Raw genomic sequence first — 17,298 nt, 5'->3', positions numbered from 1 at the left:
ATTCTCCTACATATTATAGTATCATAAATTTTCTTTGTGTTGCTAATTTATCTACCAGTGAATGGAAGAGAACTGTCACATGGATCAGTGTGTTTTGTAAATATATGTGTAGTGTTCTCACTATACAGAACACTTGGTCACAATTGCTGTTCTACAAAGTGGCCTGATTTTAAATTTCAAATACAGCAATCACAAAAATATATAGCAAAAATTATATATGTCATTTTGAAATGAGTGTTAAAATTATGTACTTTATTCAGTTATTGAATATAATTATATTTGTATTTCAGTGTATTTAGTGCAGTCACTGTTTGACAAGTAAATATAAGCATGTGTTTTAGTGTCGTCAGGGCAGCATGAGATAATGGACACAGTTCGGTTATCATGAACAACTTTAATTCTAGTTAGGTACTGTAATATAAATATGACAAGTCACTTTAAAATATTTGTTATATGCCTTATAATAATACTGCATTTTAATTGTGTGTCTAATTTGTATTACTTTATATTTGCATATTAAGGGAGCATGTTGGAGTAATGTGGCAACTTTTGTGGAAGGCTATTAAGTTAGAGATATTGACTGTCCTGTCTCAAACCCTCAGCCCTTCTGGAAATCCCTTGTTGAAATAAGACCGGAGCCGATAAAGTACGCTGGTTTAATTGTACGCATGCTTCTGTAATACTAAATTTTTATCAGAATCAAGCTATATCTCCTGTGTACAAAAATATCATACAGCTGAAAGAATCCTAGAAATATAGGACAGTATACATTTATAAAATAATAGATCATATTCATTTATACATATGAAAAGAACTTCACAAATTATTCACAGAATCCCAGGAACCAACACATTTAATTAAGATGTTTGCAGGAATATCTTATCATTATGAAAGCGTTTTCAACTTTCAAGTAGACAGTATTTCATTCATTCATTTTCCATAAATCCATACAGAAAACAATTTCATAGGATGTGGAAATAGTAAAAAATAAAGCAGTACAATGTACTGACTATTAAAATGCTTCTTACCTAAATGTAATAGTTGAATAGAATAAATTGCTAAATCTGAGTTTGTGACATGCACCTAGTGATTTGACATTTTGAAGTCACTTCTCGCTCCATGCAGGGGATTGAAATGACAGTGTCCCTCAAAATACTGAATAATAAGTGAGGTGCTACATACTTAGAAAATTCTGTGGAAATTACAATTTTTGTAGTAACACAGTCATAAAAATACTATGAAGTGGCGATCATATGGTTAACTTGTTAATTTCATATAGGTTCTGGGTCTTAGGTATAGCAGGGACCTTCACACTTCAACATTTCCATGTATTGTTATCCTACCTCTGCATGTCCTGTGGTGTTTTTAATTCTCTGCATGTCCTTTAGTTAATATTGTTATAGATGGTTGATTGTACTGTTGCATACTGGCAGATTACTGTGCATTACCAAGGGATCAGGGAAATTGTACAGAACGCCTACCTCGATGGTTCTTCGATGCTTCAGAAAACAAGTGCATGCCATTCTATTACAGTGGCTGTGAAGGAAATGATAATAGGTTTGAGACTCAGAAAGCATGTGAAGCTGATTGCCCTCCCAAAGTGGGTGAGTTTTCTCAGGTTCTGCTGCTCTTTGGTGCCTGAAGTGGAGCAGGATGCCATCCCATTTCTTGATTTGGCAGGCAGACATGAAACTATTTCACTACTACAGTATTTAGTTCATGAATATAGAAAAAATGCTGTAATATGAAATTATGCACAGACCATCTTACTTCTCCTTCACTTCAAGCATAGAACATTTTTGTTATGCTGTACTCTTTTACCATACTATTGCTGTTTATGTATGTCACTAGTGCCAGTGAGTGGCTTAGTAGTAATTTTATATGGTAAGATTATTGTAATCAGCTTGCTTGAATGAATTAGTAAGAATAATTGGCATTAAAAAGAGGGATTTATAAAAATAATCAATAGCATGTCTCTTTGAAATGTAATGAAGGTTATTATTTGCGTCATTTACATCTATGGATATAGAGTAATAACTGAGTGTATGTTAATTCAGGAAATGATGATCTGATAAAACAGTTGTAGGATTTTTTTAATGTTACTTCATGCAGAAAACTAAAAGTGTTGTAAAATAACAAATTCATACACTGAAGTGAATAAATAGCAAATTCAACAATCTGAAATATGATATAAACAACAGTAAATTTTAATAATATATGGTATATTAAAATGTGCTCAAATGAGACCTGTAATAAAATATCTGTAGGTAAACATTTGTCTACTGCATTCCTATCAACAATTGTCTGAAACAAGGAGATGCCTTATCACGAGCGCTTGTCAACTTTGCTTTTGAATATGTTATTAGGCACATCCAAGAGAATCATGAAGAATTTGAATTGAATGGGATACATAAATTTCTTGTCTGAGTTGATGACATTAATTTAATGGGTCAAAAATAAATACCATAAAGAAAACACAGAATATGCATTAAATGTTAGTTAGGAGGTGGTCTTGTCAGAATGTAATTGGACAGAATTAACATAGCTGAGGATGACAGTAAGGTAAGAAAAGTGCATTCAGCATTGAATTAAAAGAAGATAAAATTCAGGGAATGCTTGTTACTTTTGAGTTAATCATCTTTTGTCTTCTCACCTGTTGTCTAAAAACTTAAAGATTAAAATATTCAGAATTATAATTTTGCTTCTTGTTTTGCATGGATGTGAAATTTCATTTCATATATATTGCGTTTGAGAACTGGCTGCTAGAAGAATATTTGAACTCAAAGGGCTGGAGAAATTTGCATAATGGGTAGCTTCATAATTTGTATTCTTCATGGAATATTATTAGGATGATCAAGTCGAGGAGGAGGGGAATGGTGGAAGATCTAGCACACCTGGGAAGTGTGGGAAATGGATACAGAATTTTGGTCAGGAAACTTAAGAGAGAGAGAAACACTTTGAAAGTCTTGGTGTAGATGAAGAATGGATCTTAAAGACATAGGGTGTAACTGTTTGGACTGGATTCTTTGTGTCAATGAAATATAATAAGTGCATGATTTAATTCAGTAGAATGACTGCATAAGCATGACTAATAGTTGCATCGCATGAATTAATATTTTATTCTAAAAGGACTGCATATCTAATCTTCAAGAGAAAGGGCTGTAAATCAAAGATTATCAATAAATGTTAAAGTTTTTGTTTTGTCCGTAGCCAGATGAAGGTGTAGGTTTACAAATTTGGTTGCATACTGTATTTACTAATATAATTACATCCACTGTATAATGGCTTCACCACATGAATTGTGAAATGATAATATAATTGTTTGTACCACATAATTCCCTCTTCATTACTTTGACATAATGTTTGTCACTGTTTATGCTGTCATCTCCCTTCAGTTCTCTATCCCATTCCAAACAAATAGGTCTGATTATATGCTAAAATTAGCCTGTGATTAACTTTGTATAAAGAATGTTGTGGCTACAAGAGACACATATAATTAACTTCTTTTTTGTAGTGGAACAAGTTACTGGTGAAATCAGGTTATTATGTGTCAAAACAACACACTTAAATTTTCTAGAATGATTGTGGTTGTCTTCATTGCCTGTAGCTGCTGCAGCCTCCAGTATGCATTGTTGTTCATCAAACGAAACAAACAAACTCTGTGGTTTTAGTCTTCAGGCAAACTATACCAACTGAGCAACTGCCACTTATTGGCAAAGTTAGTGCCAACTTTAGCAGATAGATGGTGTTGCCTGGTCAGCGCAACAAATCCCCATGGCTGTTAATTTCGGTTTTCTAGACCAGACATTGTTGCTCTTCACTCTTCCTTTCTTAATGACTGTGAGAGGAATAAAGGCAATAGAAATATTCATAGCAATATTTCAAGTAATGAAAACTTCACATTTGCCACTGTCAGAATCCAATAAATAATGGAAAGAAAACATTCATTATCAAGGCAACATTGTACATTACATACCATAAGGCTGTGTCAGAATTACTTGATTAAATTGCAGGAAGCATTTTTCCACCAATGTGATAACACCTGTATGGCAGAGAAAATACAGAATTAGAAGACTTTATCAAGTTCTGAGAAAAAAAAATTCTCATTTTGTGTAAAAATTTATACAGAAAAATGTCATAAATATTTTAAATTTCCATTCTTACTACACATTATTATTATATGACCACATTTATATTATAAGGGGAAAACTACACAGTCACTCCACCTTTATTTTAATGTAAGAAAATTTTAGTAAAGTGGAATAATTATATGAGTAAATGCAGTACATGAATTCTACTAGTAAGTGAACATTTCTTTTTAGAAATCTCAGCTGATGTATACAATTTGTAATTTGTTCCACTATTCTTGCAGAACAAGATTTATGCTTACTGCCTGCTGCATCTGGGGAGTGCCACAACTATACAGAGCGGTGGTACTATGACTCGTATCATGTGCGGTGTACACCATTCTACTATGGCGGCTGTGGTGGCAACCAAAACAACTTCCCCACAATGCAAGACTGTCAGCGACGCTGTGAAAGTGGATACAGCACGCCAGAACCTGAAGAAGAGTTCAGGGCAGGTGAGATTCTTGGCATGTGGGAGTAATTGATCAGAACTCATATAACTCAAAGAATAATGAGCACTACATATGGACAGATTTTGACAATGACATGTTGCTGCTCAACTGTGATGGCCAAGAAACATGGATCTTGTAGTTGTTGAGTGGAAAAATGTACCATATTACGGGCCTCATATGTTACATATAAATGCTGTATTATTTAATACAGCTTAGAGACATTTGACAAGTGACACTTTGCATGACATTTACTCAGTTCTGTGTTTAGACTTGTTAAAATCGTAAATTTGTCATTTTTCTTTCCACATCAGTACTTCTAATCATTTTGGGTGTAACCTTCTGGGTTAGAATACCATGTAATCTCATGTGATTCCATCATTTTATAGAAACCTGGTCCTTCCATCATCAGGGAAGATGCAAGTACTCATTTCTCCAAACCATTGGTAACCCACCTGTAAGACTGCAAGGTTTTATAATCCAGATAACTACACCCTAAATTTTCACTGCAGTGAAAACCTTAAATCACCTTCTACTAATAATATTCAGTAATTATAGGTCTTTAGAATTAACTTATTTGTGTTCATCTACTAATCAACATTGTCCAGAAAATGTTCATGTCTTAATATATCTTTGCTTTGGATAACTGCATGTTCTATATAAAGTGTAAGCAATGAAGAGTAGCAAAATGTGGGTCAGTAATTCAACAGTCCATAAATATTCTGAGCACCACTAAATGCTAGATTATGAAGTAGAATTTCATGAAAATCACATGAGCACTCTGGGCTAATTTGTCTGTTGTGTTTTACCCCTGGATCTGCTTAATCACTCCACCCATCATGTAAAATTATAATTATGAGTTGCAGGCTATTGCACACATTTTAGAAATTCAGACGTTTGTTTGCTAAGATTTGTAGTATTCATAGGAGCATGTTTTATATTACTTTCGAAAGTTTTAGATATGCAAGTAGGATTTTAGTACTTTTGAGGTATTATATTCTGTCTCAACTGAAAAACCATTCTAGATTATATATGTTTGTTCAGTATTTGTTTCAATAGTCATTTGTGACGTTTTAGAATGGTGTTTCCTCCATGATGATCATGGGCCCTGTTCTGAGTCACTGGCCAAATGGTTCTATGATAGTCGTGATGGAGTGTGCAAGCAGTTCCTTTATGGAGGCTGTCAAGGAAATAAGAACCAGTTCTCAACAAGGGAAGAATGTGAACAAAGATGTGGTAGTGTGCAAGGTATGATGTTATTGATTAAATATTTGTAGTTAATTTATACATATATTCTTGGTTAATTTGACAATGCTTTCAGTTGCTCCGGTTGTGTAGTATCACATAAGATGATTAGTAAAGATTTAGGAAAAAAATGCTTCTATCGTAATGTAAGTACTATCCTGGAGTTTTGCACAGAGTCTGAAGAAGACCTTGAAAACCCTCACTTAGGATAACCAGTATTTGGCCTGAAATATTAATCCAATACCTTTCAAATATGAAACAGGAGTACTAATCACTTGCTGCAATGTTTGATGAGGTTTTCTTATAACAGTAATCCAACACATTCATTGCATAAATTTAGTTTCCTGCTTTGGTTGGTCTCATATGAGGCCAAGGATGATGAACGGTTTTACTGCCTGGTTCCAGATTTTATCTCCCCCCCCCCAATAAGACATGGTTGCTTGTGTGCCATATGGTGTGTTTAATGAGAAATATACTGCTACACATTTCAGCACAGTCCTTCAGTTCTTAGTTCAATATGTGAATATGAAAGTAACACTAGTATTTATTTAATTTATGGGATAACACACTGCACTGTATGTTGATTCTCATACAAAATGGCCAGCTAATGCAGGCAGAGAAGCACAAAGCTACGTAATGCAAATGTGCTAATAGTATGGTGAATCAAATTAGCAGACTTCTTTATGTATCTGATATTTCTTTACTGATTTATGAACAGTTTTGCTTAGAAAAGCTAATGTTATGAAACTGTACGTAATTAATTTAATTGTAAGCACAGTAATTGTGCAGATAATTCTTCTAACCTATATTTTACCAGATCAAAATTTTATTTCTGTGATCCTTCAGAAACAGAGACCAATATTTATGCAATATTTTAAGCTGAAATAAATATTTCATTTTGGTTCTACTGTAATGATGTGGAATGCTGCATAATGTCTGCTCTGAAACTGTCAGTGGTGAAGCATTTCAGCTTCTAACAGCCTGGTAATAGAAACCAAATGTCCAATGATACCAACACCAGATCCCATTATAATCATGATACTGAACCAATCCACTCCACCTTCTATGCCCATAACCTGTTTCCTGAGTATCCTCAATATCCATGTTAGTTTAATCCTCCCTCATATGCCTCTCAGTCTTCTTGTATGTTTATTTTCAAAGAGTTTCCTTTGCAAAATTTCATATGCATTTCTTGGTGATCCAGGTGAGGTGATCAGTATGTCATCTTCACTTAAGTATCCTCACAATATTGGGTTACCTGTATGGATCACATAATTCTTTGTTATGTTGAATCCTCCCTTCTCCAATGACATCATCTCTTAGATCATTCCTATGCAGGACACTGTATTTTGACTCAGGCTTCTTTCTTTGATCATTACTAGGCAACATAAAGTGTTCTGACCCAAACATCTCTCTTAGATCATTACTAGATAAGACAAAATATTGTCACCCAAGCTCCGTTAGCTATTTGATCCTGTCACTCAAAATAATTCCTTAATGAAATTAACATCTTTCTTATTTTCATCTCATGGTCCTTCATAAGAATCACATAGCAGAATTATATGAAACTGACTGAACTGAGATAATAAGCAAGAAGAAGTAGCTTCTAATTTCTAATTAATGCTTAATATTCACACAGATGCTTGTGATTTGCCTCGAGTGGTGGGTCCTTGTAGTGGCAGCATGCCGCAATGGTATTATGATCGCAGTACAGACGCCTGTTATGAGTTCGATTATGGAGGTTGCCAAGGAAATGCAAATCGCTTCAATGATCGCCAGCAGTGTGAAGAGTACTGTAAAGTAATCACAGGCAGCACTGCTGCAGCTCTGGTCCCAGATACACTGATTCTCACAACACAGGCACCACTGTTTATCACGGATATCTGTAGTACACCTGTGGACACAGGGCCATGTCAAGAAGAACATGCTGCCTGGTACTACGACAGAAACACAGGTGCATGCCAGGCCTTCATATATGGTGGTTGTGGTGGAAATGCCAACAGATTTGAGTCTGAAGAACAATGTGAGAGGCACTGTGGAAGTTTCAAAGGCCAGGGTTGGTATTGTTGTTATGTTTATAAATGTATTTGGGTGTTTATTTAAGTTTTTTATTTAATGACATTGCTGTCCGTATTGAGACTATAGCATCGACGATGGGATGATAAATGAAGGAAAGAGAATTTGCAAGGGAAACAGAAGTACTCTGATATTCGGTTGTACAAGTAACTAATTAACGATGGTAATATTAAATAATATTACATAAAGATAATTTTTTAATTTGTTTATGAGACTAAATAACCATTGTGATTTTAATACATAATATATGCAGACGCAATACACAAATTAAAATCATTTGATGCTAGATAAGGCCATGAGTAAACAGCAGAAAAATGTTGCATGGTATGTGTTATAATACATATATTCTAATGGTATTTCTTTCTGAATTTAAGAGATGCCTAATGTTCTTATGCATTCTTTGCATAAAGAGCATAGAATGAAAGCATATGTGGGGGTTGCACATATTTCATCTCTAATAGTTCAGCAAATTTGAGTTAAATTAATATTAGAAGATGCTACAAGCTGGAAGGTCACGGGTTCAAGTCCTGATGAGGTCATTGGATTTTTTTCAATTGATCTAATCCTTCCAGCCGCACTGTGGCCCTGGGGTTGACTCAGCCTCTAACAGAAATGAGTACCAGGAATATTCTTGGGAGTAAAGGGTGGCTGGCACGTAGAGCTGACAACCTTGCCGCCATCTATGATCCGATTGCCTAGAAAATGTGGGAACGTCAACATTTCACAACACTACGGGCCTTCACGGCCTGTTCCAGGGATACTTTCACTTTTTTTTTATATTAGAAGAAGGACTAAATATGGGAGCAGACACAGGTAAATGCTGTTACTCAGTTCCAGGAAGCTTCTTTTTATAAAAACAGTTTTCATTGCCTTAAGATACGTAAATATCACTCCCAGTAACAGTACATGTATGAATGAATTCAGAAGCCTGCATTGCAACAATTTCCTTTTAATATATGTTAGTCATTCCCCTGGGCTTTTCTACTCATCTGAAGCATTTATGTAATTCTTCTCTGGAGCATCTGTTCATTCAGAAAAACCACTTCCACCCTTGATTATTAAACATTTTTTAAGTAATGTATATTTGATGAAATACAAAGAACTACTACTAAGTAAGTTGTCTGTAGTGTTTTGAATAAATAGATTTATATCTAGAAAAAATAACGTTAAGATCTGTCAGGGATCCGGATTAAAAAGAGGAAATATTTGGGAAATACATTTATTTACAGTTGGAATACATATTTCTACCATTTCTTCTCACACAGAAGTGTAGAATCTCAAGGAGGGAACTATCCTTTTTCCTTGTGGGATCTGGGGCCCGACTGCACCCATAAAAGTGGAATTGTAAACTGATTTTCATTTTCAGATTATGGTTTTCTTTCCTTTGACATTATGCAGTCTTACTTGTTCTACTCTGAGGATGGAGGCAGCGTGTTCCTTCAAATCGCCACATGGTGTCATAAGCCAGAACATGATAATCTAAACACACATCACTATGAAAACCTCTTATATAGTGATTTTTATGTGATTACATATATTTAATTAGAACTATAGAATAATGAGCATATTGAAATCAAACATACTGTTGTTTTATTACATAAATTTATTTTTACCTTCCTCATCATTAGATTGAGGGGGTACACGGTATTGTAGTGGTTAAGGTACTAAGCTACAAGCCGGAAGGTCGCGGGTTCAAGTCCCAATGAGGTCCTGGGATATTTTTCAATTGACCTAATCTTTCCGGCCGCACTAGGCCCTGGGGTTTACAAAGCCTCTAACAGAAATTCATACCAGGAATTAATTAAAAAAAAAAGATTTTCCTGGGGAGTGAAAACCTTACCACCATCTTTGAGCCGATTGTCAAGGTTATGTGGTACCTCAACGTCTCGCAACCCTATGGGCCTTCACGGCCTGTTACAGGGATAGCTTTACTTTTTTTTTTATCAGTAGGTTGAAATGTATAAAAATGGTCAGTATAAAGTATGCTGGATTTGAGGGCAACACAATGGTGATCATAGGAATACTATCTTCTGGGGTATAATGCAGTGTATTCCAGCAGAAATCCACCAGTGTTCTTCCACAATGCTGGTGGACTTCTGCTGAACTACCTGGCATATATCCCAGCAGAAAGGACAGAGCCTTTACCCCTCTTATGGAATTAGCCAGTACCTGTGTACACATCTGAGTCTCATGTATCTCATGTCAGCTATTTATTAAGAATCTAACAGTGTAAGGGTTAAAATAATATTTGTATGTGTATTTTTATTCATTTGCCTAGTCTCTTACAAATCATGTAGAATTAATTTCAAAATAATTAGTCCCTATTTAAAATGAGATGTTCATCCAACTGAAGTGTTTTTTAATAATTGTAATTAGCATTCAGTCAGGGGTCTATTCTAATTTTGTAATCAGAAATCCCAAAATAAAAAGAAGAAACTTCTTCATGTTTTTTAAAGCATACTTGCTGAGACAAACTAATTCACATTCATATCCACTTTCTCCAAGTTTTACAAGATGTGCTTGCTGAGGCAAACTAATTTATGTGATTTATTCTCGTCAGTAAAGGGCCCATATTACTTATGCTTAATACAAGTAACATTCAGATGAATGGTATCTTCATAAAATTGTTGCTTACATTTGATTAGGAAGCTGAATGCGATCAGAATGCTACATTAATTTACTTTCATGCTACTCTTATATGTGCAGATGTATGCAATGTTCCCTATGAAAGTGGCCCTTGCCGAGGATATTTCCAAAAATGGTACTATAATCCTTCGGTTGGTGGTTGCCAACAATTTTTGTATGGAGGCTGTGGTGGCAATGGCAATCGCTTTAGTTCTCTGGAGGAGTGTGAAACCATCTGTCTTCATCGTGAAGAATTGTTTCCTCGTGGCAATGACACAACTTTATCTCACCAAGGTACCAATTTCTATGTTTTGTATGTTTCCATTTCAAAACTAGAACAATGATGATAAAGATTACAGGCTGCTGAGACGTAATGTCTCCTTCGTAGCGTACCAAAGTACATGGTGTCACATTCAAGAAGACTGTGATCTTCATATTCATTGCTGTGAGAACATAAAATTTCCGTGAAAATAAAGCACTAATTTTTCTTGTACTGTACTGTTATGGAACTTACTAAGGGTAAAATTGAGATTCATCACAATTTTAAATACTTCTGTATTTTATATATAATCATGTTTGTTTTTAAATGCTAGTGTGTATAGAAACACAAAATATGGCTCAAAGAGTTAATTACTTGGTTGGTTAGCTAATTAGTTATTTAGTCAGTTAGTTGGTCAGTAAGTCAGTCTGTCAGACAGTGAGTGAGTGAGTGAGTCAGTCAGTCAGTTAATCAGTCAGTTATTTTGCAATATATTATTTTATTAGTTAATTAGTTATTTTGTTATTGATACTAACTTGCTTGAAGTCAGGTTTTCAGGTCAATATACAGTCTGTGCAAGCATTTAGTTAGTGTTCCTGCATTCGTTTTATTTCCAGTTGCTCCAAGTATCATTTGCTAATGTATTAATATTTTATAAATGTAGGAATCTAGAAGTGAATTTTAATGACTGTCATTTAGTAGAGGTGTATTATAACAGAAAATGAAATTTGGCGTTACACAAATGCCATATTCTGCATGCCTTGCACATAATGTGAATATGCAGAAATTATTATTTCTTTGCAGGCTATTGCAATTAAATAATAAAACATATACATTGCATATATATAATGAAACGGAATATTATTTTACTCTCTCCTAAATGTAGTTTGTGGTGTACTAACTGCATGTTTGTGACAGTGAGGCTTCAGTCTTAAAAATAATTTTGACATGAACACAGGAATTATGACATTATTTGTCTGTATGTGTTATATTAGAACTACAAGATATTGTCACGATTTAGGGGGTGACTATGGATGGGGTTTGGATTGGTGAATGGATTTATTGACAACTTACACACACCACTTACAACTGCAAGTAATTACAGTGCTATCACTGATCTCCACATTTATAAATCACTACACTCTAAGTTTTCTCCAGCCTGCAGTGTTTCCAACAGCCATTCCCTAGCAATGGCTTCTAACAGTGGAGATTCTTCAGCTTCCTGTGCTCAGGTCCCATCTTCACAGCCTCCCTTGTAGCACTCAACTCTCAGCTGACAATTGACAACTAACTGGGTTGTCCCAGTTGTGTTCCTTAAAAACACTTTGCACGGACTGAGTAGAAAACACTGTTTGCAACAATAACTCTGTTCTTGTGTGGGTATTTGTTGCCGTGGGAATGTGTTTACGAATCCATTGCCTAGCAACAGGTTGTATGACACTGTTGTTTGTTCACCTATTGCATAGCAAGGGCTGTACACACTACAGTATTAAACACATCACTGTTCATACGAGGGTTGGAACTTTAATAGTGGCAACACTGCTATAGAAACGCCATGCAATGGGACCAAATAATGTCGCTTATACCACACGTTAGTTACATACCTACCTTACCTCAGAGCAAATGGACTCTCCCTTCCCACATCACGTGCATGCACAGTGACGAGAAGAACAGAGCCTCGTGTTAGCTGGCAGTCTAATGTAGTGTTGTCACGATGTTTTCGAAACAAGAACAGTGGAGTTGGATAAAGACTGAATGTGCCAGAGGCCATACAGCACGACAGTGTCATCATGGTCTTCAAGAGGCTTGCGGGGAATCTGCATTGCCTTACACAACAGTGGCAAGGTGGGTAAAAAGCCTTCAACAAGGGACACCAAAATGTGACAGACATGTGTCGGCCAGGTTATCCTAGTGTCAGTGAAGAAGAAGTGTGTGCTCTTTCCACATTACTGGAGAGTGATAGATGCCATATGATTCGTGAGCTGGCCCGAGAGACAGGATTAGTACATACGACTCTGTTTCACATTCTGAAGGAACGTCTGGGTATGGGAAAAATTGCATCACGATGGGTTCTGCATGATTTGACGGAAATATAGAAATGGCTACGATACGATGCTGCTTGTAACCACTTGGAGCACTGTGAGCGCGAAGGAGAGGCTTTCTTATGCCGTATCATTACGCTGGATGAGACATGGGCCAAATTGTGCAAGCCACAAATGAAACATCAATCGAACAAATGGCGTCATTACGGGTCACCACGAAAATCAAAAGTTCGTCAGAACCCCAGCAGTGTGAAAGTTATTCTGATTCTCGTGTATGACTGTGATGGTGTTATCCTAACGCATACCATTCCCCGACAGCAGACCATCAGTGCACAGTATTACTGTTTATTTTTGGAACACAACCTGCGGCCAGCTTTGAGAAAGAAGTGGTGACACTTTCTGCAGAACCCACCCATCATCTTGCAGGGCAATGCTCTGCCGCATGCAGCGCGAGCTGTGGCTGATTTGTTCGATTGATGGGGCTGGGAAGTGCTGTACCATCCACCATACTCCCCGGACTCTAGCCCTTGTGACTTCGACTTGATTCCTAAGCTGAAGGAACCACTTCATGGCATTTGCTTCAGAACTGTTCCAGAGATTCTTCAGGCAGTAGACTGCTCCATTTGAACTATCAACACAACATCACTGCTAAAGGTATCCTACGACTTCCACATCGCTGGCAATGGGTTATGCACAATGCTGGTGACTACATGGAAGGACAGTAAAACTTCGAAACATGCGTCTATTTTGTATCAGTTGTAAATAATTAGTTGCCACTATTAAAGTTCCAACCCTCATAGTAGGGACGGATTAGTAGGATTTAATTCCACTTCTTTCCAGGAGGGCCTAGATAATGGCACTGCATTTGTCTGAGTCTGATTGCTACAACTTCACTTGTCACTTTCACATTGTTATGGAAGAGTAAAGTACAGCAGTAATAAGACAGAGTGAAACAGACTATCATGCTTACTTTCTTTAAACAGTCTGATTTATTATTATATTTCTCTTGACTGTTGAAGGCTGTTTTCAAATGGTCAATTTAAACAAGCACAGAGTCTGTTATGTTTATATTTGTCATGCCCTACATCGGACAGTTAGCTGATGATTTCTGACCGCTGAGGCACAAGTTCAGCTCAGGGTAGTTAATGTGGGGTTTGTGGTGGGCAAAGTGGCACTGGGAACAGGTTTTTCTCTGACCCAGTTTTTCCCTGCCAGTCCTTCTTTCTGTCATCCACCTTATGAGGCTCATTTGCCCCTTCACTGCCAGGGGGCTTGGTCCAATGCCACTCCATGAATAAGCAAAAAGGTAATGGGTTTATATTTCTCAGGCATAAATAAGCGCCTTGAGTGCAGAGAAACTAAATTTGATACAGTTCCTGCACATTATGTTTAATAATATGAAAAGGAATGTACAGTAAAAAGTTATTAATGGAAGAGTAAGTTTTAAGAAGTTCTTAGTAATATTTACTAATTGTGGAGGCCATATTTTTAGAGCAACAAAAATTTTAATATAAAAAATTAGATATATAAATTATTATCATTATCATACACAGAAAAATGAGATATAATTGGTGTTGGAGCAAACTTTTCATATATTCAGTTATTACATGTCAGGCTAATGTAACAAACTGAAGAAAACAGTCATCCACTAGATACAGTGTATAATGATGTTTATGCATGCTTGTTTCTGATGATGATTTGTCTTGTAGGAAAAGAGAAAGTGACATAATTGAAAATAATTTTCTCTTTATGTGTTCTGTAGTTCCTGTGTTTGTTCAAAGTTTTCTTGTAAAGTGATTAAGCTGTTGTGGTATATAAACAATATATTGATCCGGTAAGCTACTGACTTAAAGGAAGGACCATTGAATGTATTACTAATATAATTTAACACAATTAACAATATGTTCATCCCCTCATCCTTTCTTAGCTGTATGTCGGCTGCCTGTAGACACCGGCCCATGTTCAGGTGGCTACTATAAGAGGTGGTATTTTGATGAGGATCGACGGACTTGCATTCCTTTTATCTACACTGGTTGTGCTGGAAATCGCAACCGATTCAAGAACTTCCAATCTTGTCTCAAATTTTGCTCTGTAGTCTTGCAAGAAGGGTATGGAGAGCCCAGTGTAACTGATGTGCGACGTAAGTGTGAGGTTGCTATACTTCATGCACCATCACATGCACCAGCAGCCTCATTTTGCACCACTTTGCTTTCTAATAATTAATAAAACCTGTTAGCATGAAATGTTTTACATCTTCTGCAGATTCTCTCTTATCAAACCACATTTATGCGTTGAATAATTTTTCTTATCCCTCTGTGTCAGTCTTTTGATGATGCATAAGTCGTGAAACCACTTTGGAAATGCATAGATAAGGCATATCTCAGGCAGCCTATTGTACAAAAATTGAAGTAGATTACTTAAAATCTTATAAGAGTACTATCAAATATCTGCAGTGCTTATGAGTATAAAATATATTAAGAGAAGATGTTAATATATTTTTCTTTATATCCTGTTATCTTATTTTAGACCTGTCCATCATCCTGCTGTTGTTTCTGTTGCGTTCTTTACATGCCAGATTTGTTATCAAGTCATTGCTGCTTGTTTTTAGTTACATTTACAAAAACTGTATTGCATCTCTCTCACATTTATCTGTCTTTCTGTCTGTCTGTCTGTCTGTTCATTTGCAACAGCTTGGTTCTCAGAGTGTAGATTTTGACAAAATATGGTGTTGGAAGTCTGTGCTAGAAAACGTCATGCAAATCTTATTCTGAGTGACATCAGTCTGTCAGTATTTGATGTTTGCTCCTTCAACCACTGCTTAATTCTTGTAAAATGAGATTCAATAAAAACTCATGCAAATGAGATATTTTACCCATCAGTGTTTTCAACAGAGATGAAATTCTGCTGTGTCCTCTTTCAGCTAATGAACTACAACATCCTAATGCAAATTTATGTGGTACCCAATTTAAAATCTATTGAACAAACTGGATTTTGAACCTGGAACTGGATTTTTTCTTCCATTAACAACATAACATTTGCAACAAATGAAATTTTCATTGTTGAGAATACCAGATCCACTAAAGTGTAAAGGTGTCCCTGCGCTTAATTAAGAATTACATAGTGAAAACATGGGGGAGTGGGTACATACAGTGCCATGTGAGCAGGTCCTTTGGGACCATTTTTGCACACACCTTCCTCACGTCAGGATCTTCAGTTAAGATTTTTCTGTTTCTCTGTCAATGTTCGCTTGCTCTACTATGCTCCTTACAGTCAGCTAACGATTTTCATGCACAATTTGATGAACTTTTTTGATGTTTTCTTCAGTTCTGCTTATTGCTGGCCATCCTGATCTCTCTTCATCAGTGACACTTTCTGTTCCCTCAGAAAAACGTGTCACCTATTTGTAAACTGCTACTTTCTTCATAGCATTATTCCCATAAACTTGCAGTAACATCTCTGTGATTTCACTTCCACTCTTGCCAAGTTCAACAAGAAACTTAATGTTCGTTCTTTGCTCTAATTCAAGCTCTGCCATTCTCCTTACAGCATACCAAAACACACTCAGACAATATTACACACCACTCAGAAAGACACTGCCATAGATCAACAACAGCACAGCTGTGAAATCTTGATATGCCAATGCCATCAAACCATACTGAGGTTTCTGTCCACTGCTGCCATGGCAAGCACATGGTGGCGAGTTCGCGAACTTTGTCAGACCTTGTATTGTATGCCCGTTGACAAATAATTGTGTTTGTATCTGCCTACAAAATTATTGCATTCTTACAAATGCAAATTACATATGGAAAGCAGCCATTGGGTAATGATTCTGTCTGTATGTCCATCATTGACAGCAAGTCATGTTACTTGTCAACACTGTGAGAAGACAGCCACTATTATGAATTCAATAAGTTATTGCTTAAATTGTGAAACTTAAAGCTGTATAAGTATTTGAAAGTTTCAGAGGATGTACAAGAATAAAACCTAAGTCACCAGTCCTTTTATATAATGTAATATTGAGATTAAAGCTCTGAAATTACGCAATTTGGGGTTACCATAGTAGAAAACTTTTGAGTGTTAACATGTTAATAATATGTATGACAGAAAAGTAATCTGGGACAAAGCAGGGGACATCAGTAGTAAGAAAGCTTATGTAACAATGATGGACATGCTCCCTATGTGTCATAAGAAGCCTTTATTCTTGTCCAGTGTTTCCTACACATTTTATTAATCATCTTTGTACAACATTTTAATATAATTATTTATATTTATATGAATAGCCTTTCTTTATTCATATGCAACTGCTTGCTTTTTGCTACACTTTCTTTTAGTATAATGGAAGTACGCTTCCAAAATTTGCACTAAATAAAAAGTTTAAGAAGAACTTATGGTACCTTCTTTCTTTCATTTGTTTTAATATGTATGGTTGGGACAGCAAGAAATTCCCATCGCCTTCCTTTGATATTTCAACTTAT

General features: G+C 36.0%; 1 protein-coding gene across 6 annotated transcripts in view; it reads left to right on the top strand.

The window, feature by feature from the left end:
• LOC111863316 (papilin) overlaps positions 1 to 17,298 on the top strand; it is a 343,489-nt gene that overhangs the window by 313,220 nt on the left and 12,971 nt on the right. For 3 of the 6 annotated variants that reach the window (XM_033751010.1, XM_023849521.2, XM_023849523.2), the window contains 6 exons: positions 1,434 to 1,604; positions 4,373 to 4,582; positions 5,654 to 5,824; positions 7,461 to 7,877; positions 10,604 to 10,816; positions 14,751 to 14,963. In XM_033751010.1, coding sequence (XP_033606901.1) covers positions 1,434 to 1,604; positions 4,373 to 4,582; positions 5,654 to 5,824; positions 7,461 to 7,877; positions 10,604 to 10,816; positions 14,751 to 14,963 — 1,395 coding nt within the window. The remainder of the gene's footprint in view (positions 1 to 1,433; positions 1,605 to 4,372; positions 4,583 to 5,653; positions 5,825 to 7,460; positions 7,878 to 10,603; positions 10,817 to 14,750; positions 14,964 to 17,298) is intronic. The other 3 variants (XM_023849522.2, XM_023849525.2, XM_023849524.2) reach the window with 2 other exon arrangements.

The sequence above is a fragment of the Cryptotermes secundus genome, unplaced genomic scaffold, assembly GCF_002891405.2.
Source record: "Cryptotermes secundus unplaced genomic scaffold, Csec_1.0 scaffold159, whole genome shotgun sequence".
Taxonomy (NCBI): domain Eukaryota; kingdom Metazoa; phylum Arthropoda; class Insecta; order Blattodea; family Kalotermitidae; genus Cryptotermes; species Cryptotermes secundus.
This window is presented reverse-complemented; position numbering and strand designations above follow the sequence as displayed.